At 52.5% G+C, this 21470-nt stretch overlaps 2 protein-coding genes across 2 annotated transcripts; one reads left to right on the plus strand and one right to left on the minus strand.

Moving 5' to 3' along the window:
• Positions 1-241: 241 nt before the first annotated feature.
• Positions 242-6334, minus strand: HEPACAM (hepatic and glial cell adhesion molecule). Its single transcript, XM_068172037.1, has 7 exons — positions 5906-6334; positions 3323-3664; positions 2833-3114; positions 2633-2726; positions 2220-2293; positions 2063-2133; positions 242-1970 (listed from the first exon to the last, which is right to left on the minus strand). Exons 1-7 carry the CDS (start codon positions 5988-5990, stop codon positions 1683-1685), a joined length of 1236 nt encoding a protein of 411 aa, XP_068028138.1. The 5' UTR covers positions 5991-6334; the 3' UTR covers positions 242-1682.
• Positions 6335-7913: 1579 nt separating this feature from the next.
• On the plus strand, positions 7914-21271 carry CCDC15 (coiled-coil domain containing 15). The gene is made up of 10 exons (XM_068172297.1): positions 7914-8103; positions 9729-9878; positions 10697-10861; positions 11591-11668; positions 14777-14938; positions 16010-16129; positions 17773-17876; positions 19797-19967; positions 20039-20187; positions 20857-21271. Exons 1-10 carry the CDS (start codon positions 7936-7938, stop codon positions 20961-20963), a joined length of 1374 nt encoding a protein of 457 aa, XP_068028398.1. The 5' UTR covers positions 7914-7935; the 3' UTR covers positions 20964-21271.
• Positions 21272-21470: the final 199 nt, after the last annotated feature.

Raw genomic sequence — 21470 nt, forward strand, 5'->3', positions numbered from 1 at the left:
TAAATTCCCCTTTTCCTTCGCCATGTTCAGAGGAAGACAAATTAAGAAGGACTCTCAGCTGAGGACGCCATCAGTACATACCAGAGGGAACAGTCCAAGGTCTCCCATGCACTAAAGTGCCAGTTTGAGTGCCAGCCAGGTGTCTTGGGCTTGTGTGGTCTTATCTGTCAACCACTTCTCATGTGCCCCCCCACCCTGGGGGACCCCGTCCCACAAAGACACCCAAGGGTGCCACCACCAGACGGGTAGTATGTTTAGTTTATTGGTTAGTAGTGCACCCCGAGCACTCCGGGGTGCCCCGGCACCCACCCCGGGTGCCCCAGGGCCCGGCTCGCTTGGCCGGCCGCTCTCTGCTTTTCATCCTAAACCTATTTCCCATGAAGGCTTGGGGAGAGACAGCATCATGTGCCCCAAAACCGGGGGGATTTTCACAGAAAATCCTACCATGGCAAAGGGGCAATGCTTGGACCAGGGCTTCCAGCCCACATTTAGGGGACATTGCAGCTGGGGAGCTGGGCGGGCAGGAGGGAGCTCCCTGTTTGGACCCCCTGATGTGTGTTGCGCCCTTGGGCGAGCTTGTGTGCCAGTGCATGTCCTGCTCCATGCATGGGGGCTGTGCCACGGCGGGTGGGCACTGTGCTCTTGCACACACGTGTGCATGCGTGGTCGCTGGGCACGCAGTGTGTGTGCCCCCCGTGTGTGTGTGCACGCTCCAAGCATGCTCAGCTGCTTTGTGCTCTCTCTGTCCTCATGCACCACACACACCCTGTGCAAGCACAGCACACGCACTCTTTGCACACTCACTGCAGGCTCCACGCACGCCCTGTGCCAGCACTGCAGGTTCACTCTCGTGCATGCTCTGAGCACACTCAGCTGCTCGCTTTGTGCACGCTCTTTCCACACACACCATGCACGTTTTGCATGTGCTTCGTGCAAGCGCTGCACACACCGTCTCTGCTCACCCTCTTTGCACACTCGCCACATGCTCTGTGCATGTTCACTCCCCACGCTCCATGCACACTCTGCACAGGCGCTCACTGCATGGACCCTGCGCACTCTGTGCACGCTTGGAACACACACACAGGGCTGGCACACTCACAAAGGCCACGCAGGCTCAGTGGACACTGCACACTCCATACACGCTCTGTGCACACTGTGCAGCCTCAGCTGCACGCTCCATGTGTTTTCTCCATGGGCTCCACGAGTTCTCTTGCATGCTCTGTGCATCCTCTTCGCACACTGTGTGCACACTTGCTGCACACCCTCGTGCTGCCCCCATGCACCCTGTGTGCACAGTCCATGTGCCCTCCTGCACGCTCCATGCACAAGTGCAGTGCTCGAACGCTCCCTCTGCATGCTCCATGCACACCCTCTGGCACACTCTCTCCGTGCACTTGATTGCATGTTCTCTCTGCACACGCGTGTGCTTTCTGCACGCTCCCTGCACACTCGTCCCGGCGAGAAAGCCATTAAAGCGATGCCCCAGGAAGATGGGGGACGGAAGAGGGGAGCTCTGGGTGGGATCAATAGGAAATTAGTGACTTTACGCCGAGCAGAATGACGCCCAGTGGTGGGAGCAGGGCTGTGCCGGTGTCCCCGCTTGCTCGGTGGCGGAAGTGTGGCCGTGCCGGTGTCCCTGCCCGCTTGCACGCTGCCACCAAAGCGCGCACAGTCCCCCCTGCTCAGGCACTGATCTCCACGGCGTTGGCCTCCTCCTGCTCCCGAATGACGTGGACGCCGGCAGTCCGCAGCAGCCGCGGAGCGCCGCGGGAGCGTGCCGGCGAACCCGGTGGTGACCTGTGGGTCCGCGTCGAGGCGGGTGAGCGAGCTGGCGAGCGGTGGTAACGGCGAGTCGAACGCCCCACTGGTCCTGGCGAGCGACCGGCTGCTGGTACTGGCGAGCTGGTGTAGCCTGGTTCCACTGTGCCGCGGGGCTCAGGCAGTGAATCCTCCTCCGCCTCCGGCGAGTCCTGCCAAAAGCCAAGAGGAGAAAAACGTGGGACATGTGTGAGACCCTGTGCTGGGATGCTGCCGGTGTGCTACTGGTGCTACTGGCTCTCACCTTATCTTTAAGGATGTACAAAGCCACTGGGTTCTTGCGCTCGTGCTCGCCGCTCCGTGGGATGCCTTCGGCTGTGTGGAAGCAAGGTGCTGCTCACCATGCCAGGAGCACTGGTGTTCCCCCAACCCACCGCTGCCACGCCGAGGCTGGCACTCACCCTCGTGCTTCAGGCGCTCCTCGTCCTGCTCAGCGTAGTCAGAGGTTGGTTGTGTCTCTGCTTGTCGTTTCTCCCTGGAAAGGGATAGGGGATGGATGGGGCAGCACTGGCATTGCGCTAGAGGCAGTGGGGGAACTGCCTGTGGCTCATCCAGAGAAGGGTCAAGTACTGCAGGGAGAGAGAATGGGATGGGATGGGATGGGATGGGATGGGATGGGATGGGATGGGATGGGATGGGATGGGATGGGACGAGACAGCATGGCACGGCATGGGGTAGTATGTGTCAAGATGAGATAGGATAAAGGACGAGATAGGATGGGAAGAGATAAAATGGGACAAAATGGGATGGGACAAGACAGGATGGGACAAGATGGGACAGCCCCCTTTGTCTCTCCTGTTATCCCCACACGTACTTCTTGGAGGGTTTCCAGCAGGCACAAACTGTCACCAGGGTGACAAGAAGGAAGATGCCACCCGTGGAGAGGATGATGTAGAGAGAGCTGCGGCCTGCAGGAGAGGAGTGAGGGGGGAAAAGCCCCCAAAAATTTTAGCTGAAAGTATCTGCAAGGGATGGCATACTTGGGAATGCAGGAGGGGAGAAGGGGTGTCTTACGGTAAACAGTGAGCTTCACGGGGACACTGCGGCCATGGCTGATGGGGTTCTCCACCAGGCAACTGTAGACATCATCGTCAGCCATGAGAACACGGGTGATGGTGAGGATCTTCTGGTCAGGGGACAGGAGCAGGCGGGAGTCATTGCTCAGCGGCCGCCCGTCCTTCAGCCAGGTGTAGGTGGGCTTGGTGCCATTCTCGTGTGAGCAGTTGAGGGTGAAGAACTCACTGAGCTCCAGCACCGTTGAGGAGGCCACCAGCACTTGGGGCTTTGAGATGGGAACTGTGGGCAAGTAGAGGAACAACGGTGATGCCATGTCTCAGGGGATAGATGGGCTCAGGGGGCAGGAAGAGACACATCGAAACCCCACCAACTTGAGGTGTTTGAAACCCCCAAAACCACCTCCCAGCTGGAGAAAGCCCTCCCAATATGTGCTCAGGGAAGACATCCCATGGATAACCCAGTGTCCACTGGATGTCCTTGCCCTTACTGTCCACGGTGAGGTTGATGGTCTTCTCGCCGGTGAAAGTGTCGTCAGTGATGGACACCTCCACCTCGTAAGCGCCTTCATCAGCCAGCTGCAAGGGGCTGATGAGCAGCGAGCCGTTCTCCAGCACGCGGATGCGGTCGCGGTAGTCGGGCCGTAGGTTGCCAATGATCTCGGTGCCGATGGACTGGACGACGGTGACAGGTTTGTCCCTCTTCAGCTGCCACTTGACCACTGGCTTGTCCGCGCTGGCGCTGGCGTAGCGCACCGACAGCAGCGCCGCCTTGCCCGCCGTGCCACGGACCAGCGGCGTGGGGCTGGTGATGTTCACCCCTGCCAGCAGACCTTGGGGTGTGGGGAGAGACAGTGGGGTGCCGAGCATGGAGAAAACAGGAAACACCAAGCTGGAGCTGTGCTGAGCACCCCCAAGGTGCCCAGCTGGGTTCCATAACCTTTGCAAAGATGCACGTGTGACCCCAAAAGAGCATGAGGGGTGGGAGCCCTCCTGCACTCAGATCAATGCAACATGAAAAAAAATCAAGGAATAACCTCCAAAATTGCTTTGAGCATGGGACGTGGGTCAGTGCAACCTTCTGTGAAGAGGCATTATCACCCCTTAAAACTGCATTGGGGGTGGGAGTGCTCCTGCAGCCAGGTCAATATAACCAACCCTTTGCAAAAATGCATGTGTCACCCAAAAAATGCAAGGAAGAAGTGTGGATGGCACACCTCCTGTTGCTAGGTTCTGCAGAAATGCATGTGGTGCCCCCAAAATGTGCAGGGCTTGGGCAGGAGCTCTCCTGCAGCTGGGTCAATGCAACCCTTTTCAGAAATTCTTCTATCACCCCCAAAAATGCAGGGGGAGTGCTCCTGCAGCCAGGTCGATGCAACCCTTTGCAAAAATGCACACAGCACTCACAAAAATGCAGGGGGTGGGAGGCAGGTCAAGGCAACCCTTGGCAAAGTTGTATCACTGCCCTGCAAAAACTGCCTGGGGAGTGAGAGATGCCAGTGCTCTGATCAGTGCAATGCTTTGCAAAGATACCCTGATTCCCCCAAAAATGGTGGGGGCAAAGGATTTTGTATCCCACCCCCATCCCCATTGGATGCTCCTGTCCAGACAAAGCCCCCTCAGACACAAAACTGCATCACGAGAGTCTATGCACGTGCATTGCTCCTCATCGCTGGTTTTAAGCCAAAAAAGGCAGGGAAAAAATGTAAAAACATGATTTTTTGGGGAAGGCAACTCCCCAGAACATTCTCCCTCCCCAAAATACCTTAGCATCCCCGTCCTGACATCCCAGAGGTCCCATCCATGAGCCCCCCATACGGATACCGTCGTCAACAGCGAACAAACCCCATATTGAAGAGGAGGGGGAGAGTGGGAAAACCAGCTGGGCTGGGTGAAGCTGGAGCAAGAAAGGCCTTAAACAAGCCCGAAAAGTCATGGGACCTATTGGTATGCAGCATCCGTCCGTCCGTCCTCCCCGGCAGCGCCGTGCTCGGCCCCACAAACATGCCCCGACTCGCCAAATTTAGGGGAACCCTCACCCCACAGGGAAGGCCAAGCCGTGGGATGGGGATGTGGCCTTCAATACATCCCTGCCCCCTCCCTGTGCACAGCCAAATCGCTGCACTTTAACAGTTTCTTCCCCTTTTTTAACCCTATTCCTAATTTTTTCCCCACTCTGGATAAAAAAAAAAAAAATTAAATTGGGAGATCATTAATAAATCAGGAAATGTTCCCGTTTCCTACAGCATCCTTGGCTTAAGGATGGAGATCTTCCAGCCCTTTTCAATGGCTTTTGTTGAAAAAGCCCACCAAAAATCCTCATTTTCACACTATTTTGTGGCACAAATCCCTTTTTTTTAAAAAAAAAAAAAAAGCCCTGCAGTATTTTTGGGGTGTCCTCGCCACAGCCCTGGCTATTTTTAGGGTCTAAATCAAAGCCAGCAAAAAACCCAGTTGGTTTTGTTTTTCATCCATCCTCCCCATCTGAAGGGAAATGGGCCCTCCCCAGGGCTGCTTTTGGGCACAAACTTTGGTAAAATGGAACCAAATTGTTAAAGGTGATCTTCTGTGTTGCCAGACCTGGGATGGGGTGGTTTGGGGCTCATTAAATTCCAAAAAGTGAGAATTTAGAGAATAAATTATGGAGAAAACCAGGGTTGCAGTGGGATGAGGCAAGCTGAGAAATGGGGTGAAAAATTACTTTTTAAGGGAAGCTGAAGAATGGGTAAGAGAAAATATCTGAAGATGTTAAAAAATTAGGAAAAAATGGGGTTTGGGGAAGAAAAAAAAAGGGGAGAAGCTCAGGGTGGGGGCAGTGCCAAATCCTCCCCCACGTCAGGACCTGCTTGGGTCCAGAAAAGTGTTTTCCCCAGTTTTTGTTCCAATTTTACCCCCTTTTTTCCCAGCTCCCAAGCAGAGGGTACGCTCGACAGCGCAACAACCCTCTCTCCAACCCCCCCCCATAGGGCATCACCACCCTCATCACCCCCCCGGCCCTCATCCTCCATCTGGATACCCCCAAGACCCATGGAAAAAACGGGAAAACCGTGGAAAAAACCGGGAAAACTCCCTACCTGCATGCAGCGCCAGAAGCCAGGTCACCGGCAGCAGGCAGGGGGGAGCGGGGTGGCCCCGCGGGGCAGCCGGCGCTCCCCACATTTCGGGCAGGCTCGCCCCCCGAATTGCTCCGCTTCCCCACTCTGGGCACGTCCCTCGGAGCTCCCGGCTTGGCGTTTCGCCCGGCTAATTTATTTTTTTTCCCTTTTTTTTTTTTTTTTTTTTTTTTTTTTTTTTTTGTTCTTTCTTTTCTCAATAGAGCCCTGTGTCCTGGTGGCTTTCGCCTCCTCGGAGGCCGCGAGCTGACATTTATTTGAGGAAAAAACCACTCGGATTTGCAATTTTCCCCCGGTTACAGACCCCCAGTTCCATGTTTTCCCAGTCCCCGGGACACACTTGGCGTAGGGGTGGGGGCATCACCCCATCGAGCCCAGCTGAGGTTTGCCATCCCCTCCGCGGACACTCCAATGGGATTTTGGGCTCCGAGCGACCCATTCAGATAAGCTGGGGTTTTCTTTAGGAGGGGTATTTTGCAAAGCTGAACCCCCACCCCAAAAGAGCTCCCCCCGCTTTTTTTTCCCCCCCCTCTTCCCAGGCTCTAAAACGAAGCCCGGTGGCATCCAGGCTTCATTCCAACTCCGTGCCAATTAGCGCGAGTTCCCCGGGCATCGCTGAATAGGGCAGCGGGATGTGAGGCAGGATGCCCGGAGCCATTTCCCACCCCCCTCCCGACACCTGCCAAGCTCATCACCCCAGCGAGCCACCGCCCACCCCCCGGAGGGCTCCTGGCCCCCAGAAGGGGTGGATGCCTCCAAGCATCCCGTGCAGAGGGAGGGAGATGCTCTGGGGGAGACGCGTTGTGGGGAGATGGTCCGCGAGGGGTTGGGGGATGCTGCAGAAAGAGGCTTTGAGGGAGTTTTGGGGAGACATGAAGGGAGGCAGACTCGTGAGGCAGGTGCTTTGGGGTCACGCTCTGGGGAGCTGCTTTGGGGCGGGCCCTTGGGGGGATGCTGGGTGGAGATGAGCTAAGGGGATACTCAGAGGGGCGGGGGATGCCGTGGGGAGACGCCATAAGGATATTAGGGAGCGACTTGCACGGCCATGCTCTGTGTGGGGTGTCCCGGGAATGCTCAGGGGGCAGTTTCAGGGATGCTCTGAGGCAGGCACGGTTCCTCCACTCCCTTTCCAGCGGAGGCGGGATTCGAACCGGCGAGCTCGGATCCCTGAGGGGCTGCGGCTGGGGGCGGCCTGCGGCCGGCTATGGCGGAGGGGGCGGGGCTTGAGGCGGGGCGGGGCAGGGATGGGCGTGGCCGGGACTCCCGGGGGCGTGGCCGGGACTCCCAGGGGCGTGATCGGACCTAGTGGGGGCGTGGCCTATGATCACGGGGGCGTGGCCGGTGATCACGGGGGCGTGGCCGATGCGAGCTCGGGGCGTGGCCGGGACTTCTGGGGGCGTGGCCGTGCTTCCCGGGGCGTGGCCGTGCGGCGGAAGTGGCGGTAGGATTCAAAGCTCCGGTGGCGGCGGAAATGGCGGTTGGTGCGGCCTGAGGGGCTCCGCCGGGCCCGGGGCAGTACGGGGAATGAAGGTGTAGAGGACTACGGAGGCGTTTGGGGGGACACGGGAGGATGGGCCCGAGGCCGCGGAGCAGTGCCCGGGGGCGGTGAGGGTGCAGAGCGGAGTCTGCAGGGGGTGAGGAGGTGCTTCGGGAGGGGCTGGTTGGGATGGGGGCAGTGCAGTGGGGATACGGGGGGATTGGAGCACGAACCTCGGGGGAAGGGCGGAGCTGGAGGTGGGGGTTGGGTAACTGGGGGGCAGTGGGGAGAGAAGAGGGTGCAGTGATGGGGTAGAGGGGCTGTCGGCCACGAAGGGCTGCGGCTCCCCGGTCCGAGCGGGCGCTGCAGGAGGGGTGCGCGGGCAGAGCCGCGAGGGCCCTGGGCCGCGCCGCGGCTGAGGGCAGGAGTGGGGCAGGGCGCGGGTTGGGGTGCCCGGGAGCGCGCCCTGAGCTCTGCTCCCCGTCCCCAGGGCCGGGCCCGCGGCGGTGCCGGGATGGTGCTCCCCTCCCAGCAGCAGCGCCGGGGGGCCGGGCAGCCCCCGGGGAGGCGGCAGCCGGGACCCCTGCAGCGCAGACGGCGGGTGCTGGCCGACAGGAACCGGAGCGTGGCGCCCGTGGCCGTGTGGGTGGAGAGTGCGCCCGGGCGGCAAAGCCCGGCCTTTGTGAGTGCGCCGAGGGCACCGTCTGCCGGGGCACCTTGAGCCCTTCAGTGTGCCAGTCAAGCCCCCGGCGGGGCCAGAGCCACAAGTGGTCTTTTTCACAGCCTGAGGGCAGCCAGCGACATGGCTCCTAAAAATAATCATTTGTTTTAATGTGGTTTAGGAGGGTCAGAAGCCACTGTGATGTTTATGTAGTCTGGCCTCCCCTTGGCACAAGCCCTCAACGTGTCTCTGAGTTGGTCCTCCTCCAATGCACTGTGTTTTTTGAGGAGAAATGCATAAATTTTAAACATCAGTCAGATAGAGAACCCAGCCAGTGCTGCTTCTCGCTTTCCCACTCATATCTAAAGGATGTCAGGGAGTTGAGGTTTTATTCTGTGTTGCTGATTAAAAAAATAATAAATAAATAAAGCCGAGTGTTTCAGTAGTAACCCTAATCTCCACTGTACCCCATTAGAAACACTTTAGGAAATCTTAATGCCTGCTTATCTCAGGGATTTCTGTTTTGAGGGCTGTTCTAAGAGGACTAAAAGTGTATTAAATATTGGATGATGAGTTCAGTCCCCTGTAATTAATGTCTGAACATTATAGAAGCTCCTGCCCTTCTGAGATGATTTATTTCTGTATTGTAATTTAAATCCTGAAAGGTTGAGATAATTTATGGAAATCAATCATCTCCACATTCCACAGGACTTCTGTCTTGGCACTATGAAACTTCTGGGGGAGCTGATTTTTCCTGACAGCTTCAAGGGGCCTGGATGCTCCTGGGGCCTCCCATGTGAGGCTTCCAGAGGTGAATGAAGCTGCCCAGGGTTATCTAAGCTTATTTAATACACTTCTAATTAGTCCATAGTAAAGCCTCATGCATCAGAGTTGCTGTTGAGGTGGGCAGTGGGTGAGCTGGCACTGGGCTGTTCCCTGGAGCACTGTCTTGGTTTCATCCCTAGCAGTGTGGATTTTTCCCCATCTTGGAGTTTTGTTGGGCTGTGCTGACCCTGCTGTTCCAAGTTCATCTTGGGCCTCACCCCTTTCATCCACCCCTTCAGTCTCTGATTTCTCTCGCTGTGTTGGCAGCCAGGAGAGCAGTGCTGTTTTAATTTAAGCCGTGGTGGTGTTGCTTGGCAGAATTGCAAAGAAAATGGGATTTTTGGGTTTTTCAGGTCATTGCTCTTAATCTTTCACTTCAGATGGTAAAGACATTCTGAAGCAGTGCTGTGCTCTGTGAACTGCTTCCCTGATGTGCTTCTAGCCTTGCAGACCATTATTAGGATGAGGGGCTGGCCTGTTCCTTTTGGATCCAGGCTTTGGGTAGTTGAGCGTCCTTTAATGGGAGCGGGAGCTGCTCTGAGGGTCTCCTTTTTGTTCCTTCCCTGTGTGTACCAGAGAGGCAAAGGCAGAGGTGTGCATGCTCTGTTTCTCTAGTTAGACTCAATCCAGCCCATAATAACCCAGTAGATATTGCCCAAGCTGCTATTCCACATATTTTGAAACAAAACATGAAGTTTGCTCTGGGTGCTGCTTGTCTGCCTGGTCGCTCTGAGTGGGGGAAAAGGGAATCCAGGGACACAGGCTGCTGTAATGCTCCAGTGTAGCAAAACCCTGGTGAAATCTGCTTCCACCTCGCCCAGGCTTCAGCATTCCGGGTGGAGGAGGAGCTGAAGGAGCAGCAGCAGAAGAAGGCAGCCAGCCTGAGGAGATTCCAGGACGAGGTGAGGCAGCGGGTGAACCGGCAGGTCAGGCTGCGCCAGAGGCTGGAGCTGCAGAAGGCCTACGAAGCAGTAAGTGAGGCTCTGTCAGGAGAAACTCCTCCAAACCCAACTTAAATTGGGAAAAATCCAAACACTGGAGCTGAAGTCAACACCTTAAGTCGAAGTGTTAATGAGGAAAAATGAGGAAGTCTGAGGTTCCAGACCCTGTGGTGGCGAACAGTGTCCAGGCTGGGTCAGTGTGACGCTTTGGTTGGTGCTGGAGATGCTTTGGAGCCTCCCCAGGGAAAGGTTACTGGCTCCCTCAGGCAACAGCAGAACAGAGTTCTGAAGCTCTCTGTGGAATTGCCTGGAGTTCAAAAACAGCCAGGCAGGATTTGGGAATGATGTGGATGTGTCCTGGCTGCCTTTGAAGCAAAGCAGTTTTTCTGCTGTTTCTTTTCCGATCCCTTTTCCAGAGCAGCCAAGTAGTTTTCAAACAACACTTTCCCTCTGTCTCCACATTCCCTTTTCCCCCATGGGCTTGTTTTGGATTATCCTGTGAATATACTTAATTCTTTCTATTCTCAAACAAGTGCTGGGGAGGCTTGCCAGGATCTGACTGTGGCAGAAAAGAGAATGCACTGAACATGTCACCAGCTTTGGCCGCCCTTGGGGTGTTTGGGCTGTTTCCATGGCTGGCTAGGGATGTCCTCATGTAACTCTGCCAGCTCCAAGCGGGAAGCCCGCAAATGCCCTCAGCCCCAAAGAACCTGATGATTCTTTGTATTCTCAGCATGGAGAGCCAAAACCTCCCTCCCAAGAAATATCACCCAAGGGTGGTGAAATGTTCCCACGGTTGACATCTTGCTGGGTCATGGCTGGAGATCCCTCTGGCTTTTTCCTGGCAGGTGGAGAGGGAGAGCTGTGCTGCTGTGCAGTACTCCAGCTCGTGGAAGAACACGTGCGTGTTCCAGAGTTTCCATGCTCCCATCATCTGTGCACCCAGTGCTGGCTCTGGCCCAGCCCAGCCAGAAGAGGAGCATGGGGAGCCATTCCAGCAACAAGCTGCCAAGGTGAGCCCTGCCTCTCCTGCCCTTCCATCGCTGCTTCGGCATTTTGGATCTTCAGTGTTTGAAGTGGGGAACAGGCCATGTTTTCTTTTTTTCTTCTACAGCACATCCCTAGTATTTGGGTTTAGATATTGGATGAAACGTTAGCTCGCTCTGTCACCCTGAACGTTGTGGTGCTCCTCACTGGGTGCCTCGTCCCAAGGTGCTGTGGCTGAACTGGCCTGGCTGCTGGCAGGCAGTGTTTTCCCAGCAGTGTCCTGCCACAGAGGTGGCACTAGGTGGTGCCACCACATTGCAGCTTGTCTTGTGCAGCCCAAAATCTGGGAAACCCTGCCTTCAGGACTGTTTAAGCTTTTTTTAAATTTTTTTAATTGTGGTGTTTATAGTGCATTTGGTGGTTTAGAAAGCCTGTGTGCTCGCCTAGGAGCTGGAGTTATTCCAGTAGGAGCATCATGGGATGCATTCCAGTTGAAGTACCTTGGGGTGGAAAATCACTTCTGGCTGGATACCAAGCGAGAAAATTTGGGATCTGGCATCTCAGCAACATGTTTTGGAAGCAGATGAGTTGCCTGGATCAGAATTTCAGTACCTTGGGGCAGCTCTGAAAGACCCTGATTGTGTCTTGGGTCGCGCTGCCTTGACTGAGCATCTTGGCTGGAGCAGACTGACTGGGAGATGTCTCCATGCAGCTGAACTTGTCCTGTGTTTTCTTTGCCTCTCCTCTGGGCTCAGCTCAGCAGGGCTGTGCAGCAGGTGCGGCGCAGGCTGGCGTCCCGCAGGATCGTGTCCCCCGGCGCCTGGAGGCAGGAGGTGAGCGAGGGCTGGCTGGGCTGAGGGCAGAGAAATCACCTTGCAAACTGCTGAATGTTTGGCTCTAATTAGCAAATCCAAAACATAATTCAGGAAGTTTCTCCAGCAGGAATGAAATAAACTGTGCTTTCCTGACACAGCTTGTGGGTAACCCGTTTCAGAGAAGGCAGCAGGATAAAGTGTGTGGAAACATTTCTGAGATGAACTCAAGAATGCAAAATAGACTTTTAAAGGTTGAGATTGTGATCTGGGTATCTGGGAGGAATGTGATGACCAGCCCTCCCTTCAGGTGCCTTTATTTCTTCAAACCTCGACAACTCTTTCCATTGCATCAATTGCTTGTTTTGTGTGGGTGGCAAAGATCTGGAGGGTTTTTCCTCACCCGGGGCTGGCTTCTGGTAGAGAATGGTTGGCATGCAGCTGCTTTCCTCAAAGCAGTGCATGGAAGGAGGTCAGTCCCACCTTTTGTTCTGCTGAATTTCATCCTGCTTTTGCTCCTTCAGTTCTCAAGACCACTTTTGTGTTGTAGCTATTTTCCCGGTCTCCATGCCAAGACCTTTCTTGAACTGATGTACTTTGGAGAACACCAGGCACAACTCAGCCTGGTGTTTTGACTTATTGCCTCTGGACCCAGTTTCCTGTCCATCCTGTAAATCTTCATTCCCTTTTCTTTCTCAGGTTCACCAAAGGTGAAATAGATCTTTGCTGATTATCTAGAAACTACCCTTTATAGAAGGGCTGCTCTGGCTCTTCTTCTTTGTACTCTTGGATTTCTGATGAAGTCAGTCAGCTCTGCAAATAGGACTCAGAGAAACACAATAATTATGGTCTCAGAAACCTTGTTACCTGTTTCCAACAGCAAACATCCTTCTTGTTTGAGCTACTAATGCATTCAGTGAGATAAGTTGATTTATGACCTCACATAAATAATAAAGGCACTGCCCAGGTGAGCCAGAGGGTTACAGGAGATCCGTGGGAGTCCTGAGCTAGTCATCCACAGCAGTGAGAAACACTGGCAGGGGTTTGGGACCATCCTCCCAACCCAGCCTCACTGCACCTACAGTTAATCTACATAAGGAAGTTTAACAGCTTCCCTGATTTATTCTGGGAAGCATATATTGATTTATTGCATTGCTCTGTTTTATTACTCCATGATATATGAGGAGAAAAAAGCTCCCTTATTAATCTAAGTTTCTCCCTGTATGAAGGTTTGGCATGTTCCCAGCCTGGCAGGACAGCAACTTGTTCCCTTCTCTTCAGGTGCAAGAGGCTGCCATAGACATAACCATGGACCTTACCCCCTTGGTAGTGCTGCCTCTGCTTTGGTGCTCTCTGGATTTGCTTGTGCTTTGTATTCCAGCCCATTTCTTTGGTTTTATCCCAAGGGTTTTTCACCCAATACATCTACAAGGCAAGTGGGGTCACTAGCTTAATCAAGATGCTTCTTTCTTCCTTCATCCAGGCTGATAATGAAATCAAAGAGCAGAACCCTAGTTCTTACCCTATTTCTGTGCAGTGAGCTCCTGAGACCAAATCTGGGCCATGTTTTTAATCAGTTCTGTGCATCCCACATCAGACTTCCATCTAACAGGTTTTGCTTTACCCCACTGTTGAATTAGGCCAAGTCAAGAGCTCAGCTGAACCCCAGAGTCTTTTGCTGCTCTTTGCCTGAGGCCTCTTCCTTCTATTGTAGGAGACATTCAGTTTATCCTGGCCTGACTTGCTCTTGACAAATTTATGCTGGTTGCTGCTTATCTTGTTTTCTTGTGGCTTACAGATAGTTTGCAGGGTGATTTCCTCTTGTTTTTTCAAAAGCCACAGTTAAACTCTCGAGGCTAAAATCTTCTATTTGGTGTTTCCTTTTCCTCTCCTTTAACTAAAGAAAGGCACTCCTTGTGTCCTTTTCTAATAATCTGGACCATAGATTACAGGGAGCTGTTTGGGCCCAAGGCAGGTCCATCCTGCATAAAAACATCAGCTTTAGGAATAACCTGACTTTTTCTTCCCAATAATAGTCCTGGCATTTTTCTCCCTGCTGCTGCTAACTCAAAGCAAGTCTTTGGCTGAAATGTTTTTTTCCCCTCAGTCGTGTTTTCTGCATTTTTTTTTCTTTTTCCTTTCTCCCTGTGAAGTATTGCATTCCCTGTGATAATAATCCATGTTCCTAAGATTGCTGCTCTTTCTCTCCCCCCAAGATTTCTTTTCAGGTTAAAAGCAACCAAGGAGTTAATTGCCTGCTTTCCCAAGCAGATACCAGAATGGTAATTGCCTGGAAATGACCTGTCCAGTGTTCCAGCTCATCCTGTTACTGAGTCTTTGCCTTCAGGCTTTGGTGGACAGCTGTAGCTCCCCAGCATGGCAGCACCCAAATTCTTTTCCCCAGCGTCTCATTCCACCAAGTTGGTGTTGTTTTTCCACAGTCTTCTACCTTCAGTGCTCCAGGGCAACTTCTAAAGCAGTAACCCTTCCCCTCTATTTCCTTATCCTTACCAAAGCAGCTATTCTGTCATGTTTCTTTTACGATGGGGTTATCAAGGAATTCTTGGGATCACCTGTTCTCCTACTGATCCATCCTTTCCCCCTGTCAGCTGACCTGCACATCTTTTCCCACCGTGCTGAAGGAAAAAAAAAGAAAGCAAGGGAAAAAAAAAATCCTGGCTTCAAGTTTGCTTCTGGCATTTTAATTCTTTATTTTGTAGGAAACAATCTGCTGCCTCTCAAAATATTGTGGATTGCCACTGGGGAGCCTGCCCACTTCCCATCTGAAGGAGTGTACTCCATACTCGGTGTCGCTCAGAGATTCCAGCTCCTTGCCACTGTGAAATAGTGCCTGGAGAGTTTTTGCCTAGCCTTCCCTTCACCCCACGTCTATCCCACTGCTTCTGCAGTTGGGGAGGGCACAGTCACAGTCACCCTGCTACATTCCTGTTTCCCAGCTCTGGTGACCCGTGGTGCTGCTGAACACGTGGTGCTGCCAGATCACATCCAAGTGACAGCACACACAGCCTCCTGTGTGTTAAAGCTGCTCCAAGGGTGTTCCGTTTTCCCTTGGCACCAAAGCAGCCAGATTTCAATTCCATGTTTACACCCATGTCCTCCCTTCCCCAGGAGCCAGACCCTTGCTCTGCAGCTGCAGTGCCCATGGAGGAGACTGAGGAGCTGCTGCTGGCAGGACACCACGATCTGCCTGCTGAGCTGCTGGAGCAGGGCACAGCCGCACATGGCACTGGGCAGGATGATGGCTTCTGCATCAAAACTGAGTTTGAAAAAGTAAGACTCATGCAAAGTTGGTCTTAAGTGGTTTGGATCATGGATTTATTTTGGTGTCTGGAGGAGGCTACTCTTGGAGTAGAGCAGTTGCTCCCTCAGGCCTGCTTAACTCTTAAGCCCACCATCCTCAAAGCGAGCTTGGGAGCAGTACTGGAGCTCAGTGAGGTTGGCACTGCCATTCCCTGCTTTCATGGCCTTGGATTCCTGCCCGCTTGTGATGCCACTTGGCAGCTGCCCAGGTGAAAGCTGAAACCAGGGCGTGCAGTCACATCATACCCAGAGCCACGCTCACACCACGCCAAAAGACCTGAGGGTGGAAGAGATCAAAAGAGATCAAATCAGAAACTTTGAAAAGTGGGGGGAAAAAAGCCAACCAAAAAAACCAACTTTGTATCAGGTGCAGGAGATGGCTGTGGCAATCCCAGTGCATGGGGATGGCAGGCCCTGCCCTAGGAGGGACTGAGGAGGTCTTGATGTTCTTATCCTTCCTCTTTTGTTTTCAGGCAGCTGTTTTTGAGCATCTGGGGAGTGGAAATGATTCATCTTGATCGATTACCTGGGGTGGTTGGCAAAGGCTTTATGGCTGTGGCAGTGTGTGCCCAGCCTTGGCTGGGAATTAGTCCAGCTTGGAGCAGAAATACTGGCTGGGCAGATAGGGACACAGCGGAAGTTTATGCTGAGGTTTACACTGAGGTTTTGGGAGATGTTGGCTGTGGAATTCCCCTTACATTTAGTTATTTTTTTTCACACTTCAAGAAGTTCATAATAGAAGTTTGGGATGGGGAGGTGTGCATCCACATTTAAACTAAACCAGAACCCTCCTCCAAGGATATCTTTAGAGGGGTTTTGACAAAGCTTTGGTGCTCAGACTCCTATATCAAGATGTGGCACATCTCTCCTGTTCATGGCCAACCTGTACCCCAGATAAAGCCCATTTCCAAGGTGGGTCATTCTGTTGAGGTCTGGAGGGGTCACACAGAGGCCCTGCCTCCAGTGAAGAGCATTTTGCTGGGGGAAGATGAGAAAGAGCTGTGGTGAATGCTGATGCTGCTCCCTTCTGTTGTCTCTCAGGTCTGTGATGGGTTGGTGAAGGACTCGAGCCTGCCTGGGCCTCCTGGGAGGCCACAAAGTGAATACCAACCTCCCCTCAGACTCTGGGCTGGTGTTGACCAAGAGGAAACCAGGAAGCAGGTCTGTCCAGGGGAGCCAAGCCCTTGTGGTTTTGTTTGAAAGAGATTGGGTGATAGGAACACTGCTGGCTCTAATAAGAAACCTCAGAGGAGCTTTGATGGATGAAACCCCTGCTGGGTTTACTTTGTAACTTTTGGTCTCAGGTCTTGGGCAAAGCTACCAGGTTATTTTTTAAAATCTGTTGTGACTAAGTGCAACTGTTACCTACTCCTCCTACAAAATCTGGGATCTCAATAACACCAAAAATTTGAAGGAGAAGCAGGCTCCTTTCATTCTGCCTGGCAAAACCAAGGGGTGCTTGCTGTAGTTGCAAGGAGCCCAAGAAGCTGCCAAAAATGCTTAAAAAAAAAAAGAACAAAGCCAACTTTATCTTGTTTAAATACAAGGCTGGACTATAAAGGTTTCTTTGCTTTTGGGAATAGCCTCAAGCTCAGCCTGCAGGCCAAGTGGATGATTTCACAGTGAGGGTTTACAGCCTGTGTCCTGGACAGTTTGGCTCATGCTAATCTGAGTGATACAGAGTGATGATGTTTCTCTTGGATGCCTAAAGCCAGTGACTTTTATTTTCCTGCTTCCTCCTGCCATGAAGAGGAAGATTTCTCTCTCCTTTTGTCACCTTTCTTGCAGTTTGCAGTGTAAAATTATGAACAATTTGCGTGTTTTTTGTTTCTTAGAAGTGTTTTCCAACCAACTGATCCCAAATATGGTTGTGGTTTCTCGCCAGTGTGACAACAGCTGGGGCTTCTCAGGCTGCTCCTCCTAACCCTGCTGTTGCCTTTCCTCTTGCTTTTAATCTCCTTGGCTCTGATCCATCCAAGACAGCTAGTTTTGCAGCTCTCTCCTCTGCCTGGGTTTTTTCCATCCGCTATTCTTCACTGGCAGCCTGGTGATCTCTTCTTCTCCTCCTTTATCTCCAGCTGTGCTGGGCTCTCTCCACCGAGTGAGGTAGACAAACTCAGCCCGAAGGTTTTGGCCTTCTTGAGGAAAAATCTGTGCATTAAATTTTTGGGAGTCATGGAGCTCAAACTATCTCTGTGCCCCACAGCAGGAGGGTTTTGATGTGAGCTTTAGCCAGGAGGTTTCCCTGCCCTTGCTGCATCAGTGGGATCAGCTAAAGCCCAGACATTAAAGCCTCGGTATCCATATGGGAGTTCTTCCCTGCAGGGCCCCTGGATTTGTCTCAGCAATGGTTTTGCCACCTAGCTGGTTCTCCTGCATGTAGAGAATCCAGCTTGGTGTTATACGTTCATCTTTTGGAGGAGATACAGGGTTCCAGTGCACTGCAGGGGAGCACCAGTATCCAGGTGGCTCCAAATTCAAGCAGGCTGAAGTTGGAATTGGCTCTTTTCCCATCAGCAAAGCAACAGTTTAGGAATTTGCCAGGTGGCAGAGCTGCCATCCATAGGCAGTGTCAGTGGAGGGATGCTGGTACAGAGCTCTCCAATGCTTTGAGATGACTTGGTCTTTCCTACCTTGATGCCATCTCTGCAACTTCCCTGTGCTGGGTCATGTGCACTCAGAGATGTTGAGGATCTTCTGGGGAAAGAGCGAGGTTCCATCTTCCAGAAATCAAGCTGAGCACTGATATCACTGGATATTTACCCAGGCATCCTTCCCAAATGTCCTTCTGTTCTTCTCCCAAGCGTCAGAGCGAGTTCCTGCGGTGCCGGCGCCTCTTCATGGCCCTGGAGCGGGAGCGAGTGAGGGAGCACCAGTGGCAGCGGGAGAGGCAGCAGAGAGTTGCCCAGTGAGTCCGTGCAGGTGGTGGGGTCACCTCCTCCATCAGGGTCCTTCAGAAGGTTGGAAGAGTCGTGTGAATTTGTCTGGTGTCAGCCAGGCACTGATGTGTAACCCCCCCTGGGGTGGGATTCACACAGCCAACCCCCCAGCAGAGACCCTTGGGCCATGGTGAGTTCTTTAGCACTTCCCTATCTAGTTTTGAAGTCCCTGTGCAGTTTATTTAGGAGCTGGGAGCCAAATCATGGGGCTGGGAGAGATGCAACTTCCCAAACCATGACTCTGGGAACTTAAGCCTGTGTTTAGAAATTTTGGGGTGAGGTTACCTCGTGCTAAGCTGTGATCATCCCTGGCATTTTCAATATCAGACCCTTCACCCTCATGGCCATAAAAATTTATACAGTGTAATAAAATATTTTACAGGCATTTGTTCCAGAGTTGAACACTTGGTATCTGTGTAAAAGTATCGGTTGTGGTGGAGTTTTCTCAGCTTCTCCTGTGAAGGGGTTCACTAAGGAGAAGCTCTGCAAATTAGAAGCTCTGTAAATTCACAGCAAAATAGGAAAGGTCCTCTAATTTTTGGTTTTTTCCCTGCCTTTCCTTTGAATGAACTGACCTAAATCTGACCATCCTGGCTCTTCTGTGATCAGGCTTTGGGGGAGTGGGACAGTCACCACAGGGCAGGATTTCATGGCCATTTTTTGGGAAAAACTGCCAATCTAAAGCAGTGCTCCTTGAGCCACATCCTGACAGTCCAGTGGCACTTGGGAGCTTGGGAGGGCTTGTCCTCCCCTGTGAATGCTGGCAAGGCCCCAGGGATTCCTAGTAAGTGCAATGCCTTTTTATTATTATTTTTTCCCTTGAAGTGTGTGCAGAGAGGAGCTGCGTTTGTAATTACAGGGTATAAAGCCCCAAGCTGGCCTTGGCCTCAGTTTCTGGAGTGGATTTATAGTGCTGTACTTAAGTTTCTACATTTCATTTAAAAAAACATTTCCAATTTTATAACTCAACCAGAGAAGGTCAACTTCAGCACTTTCTTTCTGAATGTAAAGATTTGACCCTCTACATGAAGTAAGGTCTGAAATGTCTTGGTCTGGCTTTTTCCCAGCTTTGATTTTGATTTTAATGATCCCTGGCAAAGAGTGGCATGGGACACTTGTTGCATTTGGGAATAAAATGTCAGACACTTTGGTGTAAAGTCTTTGTGCTTTGCAATTGCTGCTTTTCAGGGGAATTTATGTTGTGTTTGGTGGAAATTACACGACCCAGGTTTCCACTAAGGGGCTGGAGGGCCGTGTAGGTGCAAGGGAGACTGAGGAAATAGAGGAAAACTTGGTTAAAAGTACATCCTAAAACCTGCTTTGGAGTAAAGGTGGGATCCTTGGAATTTCTCTGCTGTACCCAATCCTGTCATGCTTCCCTGTCCTGGAAGGTGCTTACAGAAGGATCCAAGCTGCCTCATAGTCAGAAACAATGGGAAGTGGGGCAGCTGGGAAGCCAAGGTGTTGGTCTTTTCTGGGGGGTATTAAAGAGCCCAGCCTACATGCTTTGTTTAAGGACAGAAGTGCAGCTTTGGGGAACTGTGGGTGGCAGGAGCACGTGTGGATGTGATGCAGGAAGGAGCTGGAAGAGGAAGTCCAGGATGGTGAGAAAACAGGCAGGCAGGAAGAGTTTGAGGGCAGGAAAGCAGTCACAGGCTGGTGTTGCCATATGGGGGGAAGAAGGGAGTCTCGGGAAGCTTTTTTGACCATTCTGTGTTTAAAGCCAATATATTTGTTTACATTTATTTGTATTTGATGCTGTGATTAGTGCAGAATTACTTCTGCCTTTGAAAGCAGCAGCATCACCCAGATTCCTGTGCCCTGACCTCACAGCCAGGGATGGGGGTTGGGATGGGAAGCTCCTTCTCTAAGCATGTGTGTTCCTGCAGGATTAAGAGGCAGAAGGAGAATCAGCGCCGGGCAGAGGAGCTGAAGATGCGAGACATGGCTGAGCAGCCAGAGCCCTCCCCAGGAGAGGGAACCTGGGAAGCCCTGGCCCAGCTCCAGCTGGAGGAGAGGAGAGTGAGGGACAGACAGCAGCGGAATAAGGAGCGCATGAGGTACAGCCAGTCTGCGCTCGTCGTGCCGAGCCAGCTGTCACTGCCAGAGGTGAATGTTTGATCCCTTGCAGGTATGTGGAAGCTCTGAGAGCCCAGATGAGGGAAAAAGTCAAACTCTGTAACATCGACTTGCCCCCTCTGTGTTCCTGTGGGTCTGATTTCTGGGATTCCCACCCGGATACCTGTGCAAATAACTGCATCTTCTACAAAAATCACAAAGGTAGGAGCTCCTGCTTTCAGAGAGGAGACACCTGGGCCTGATTATACCGGAAGAAATCAAACCAGGACAGGTGTTTCCATGCTCCTGGGCTGATGTGCAGAGATGTTCCTCCAAATATGCTCTGGAGAGGGCAAGTCAGGGGCTTTGCTGCTTGACCCAACCTCTGTCCCTTAGGGAGTGTAGTGGCATCCTCAGCAAGGCACCAGCCCCTACAATGTGTTAAATTACACTGCTGTGACACAGCCACGTGTGGCTATGGACACAGCCATGAGGAAAATGCTGCAAAGCATCTCATTAGGGACACAGAGCCTTAAATGCTGAACCTTCTGCCAGGAGGATGCACAAAGGTGTGGAAATGGCTTTCCTTAGGTGATGGAGTGCTCTGACCTTGAGCACAGCTTGGGAAAATACCTGTCTGGGCAACTGGGAGTTATCTGGAAGATAGAGACATTTGGGTTCATAAAATAATCTTTGGCTTGTGTATTGATTTATGTTCGGGAGTGTGCAGAGTGTGCAAATGGTCTGTGGAAAACTACAGGCATGTTGATTTACCTTAAACCCCAATCGTTGTCTCTGTGCTCTGGTGAAAGGCTAGAGCCAAGCCCAGTTTCAGGCCATAAGTGCAACTCTTGTGCCCTGATAGTGTTTGTGTGTCCCTGTCCCGCTCAGCCTACAGCCAGGCGCTGCACTCGGCGATCTCCTCCTGTGCCCCTGCAGCCACACGGTCTCTCCAGGACTTGGCTGCTCTCTGTGCTCGCTCGGGGAAGCGTCTGTGACCGAGGCAGCTCCGTGTCCCAGCGACTGGGGTCAGCAGGGAGTGGGGCTGTGCCGTGTCCTGCATGCCCCTCCACGCCAGCTGCCAGGACGGTGTCACCTTTGCTCTCCCGCTTTGTGTGCTCCGGTCTGTGCTGTGCCTCTCCCACTCTGCCCCAGGTGTGCAGCTGGCCGGGGCGATGGTCGAGGTGAAGGAGGCAATTGCTCTGTGGGGTTGGTTTATGGCAGGCACTTGCATTCCAGTAGCTGACTATTGACTACATATTCTTATTGACTAATCATTATTGTGGAATAAACTGCTTTCAAAGATTGTTTGTCTCATTTGAAGTGTGAAAGGAGGAGAAATGAGGTGCCAGGGGTCAGTATCTCTTAGGGGAGGATTTCTAACCTTTCCCTGCTCCCTTCTCTCCCTTTTCCTACGGCTTCTGCCAGCCCCTGCCACTTGGATCACCTTCCAGAGCCAGGAAGGGAATTTATTGTTCCCTCCTTCTTTTCTGTGTGAGGACCTC

The sequence above is a fragment of the Anomalospiza imberbis genome, chromosome 24, assembly GCF_031753505.1.
Source record: "Anomalospiza imberbis isolate Cuckoo-Finch-1a 21T00152 chromosome 24, ASM3175350v1, whole genome shotgun sequence".
Taxonomy (NCBI): Eukaryota; Metazoa; Chordata; class Aves; order Passeriformes; family Viduidae; genus Anomalospiza; species Anomalospiza imberbis.

Coding starts and splice junctions, on each gene's coding strand:
- HEPACAM (XM_068172037.1), bottom strand. CDS start 5,990: ATGTGGGGAGCGCCGGCTGCCCCGCGGGGCCACCCCGCTCCCCCCTGC. Junction 2,727..2,832: donor CGTGAAGCTCACTGTTTACC/GTAAGACACCCC, acceptor CCTCTCCTGCAG/GCCGCAGCTCTCTCTACATC. Junction 2,134..2,219: donor GGAGCGCCTGAAGCACGAGG/GTGAGTGCCAGC, acceptor GCTTCCACACAG/CCGAAGGCATCCCACGGAGC.
- CCDC15 (XM_068172297.1), top strand. CDS start 7,936: ATGGTGCTCCCCTCCCAGCAGCAGCGCCGGGGGGCCGGGCAGCCCCCG. Junction 8,104..9,728: donor GGCGGCAAAGCCCGGCCTTT/GTGAGTGCGCCG, acceptor CACCTCGCCCAG/GCTTCAGCATTCCGGGTGGA. Junction 17,877..19,796: donor AGGCAGCAGAGAGTTGCCCA/GTGAGTCCGTGC, acceptor GTGTTCCTGCAG/GATTAAGAGGCAGAAGGAGA.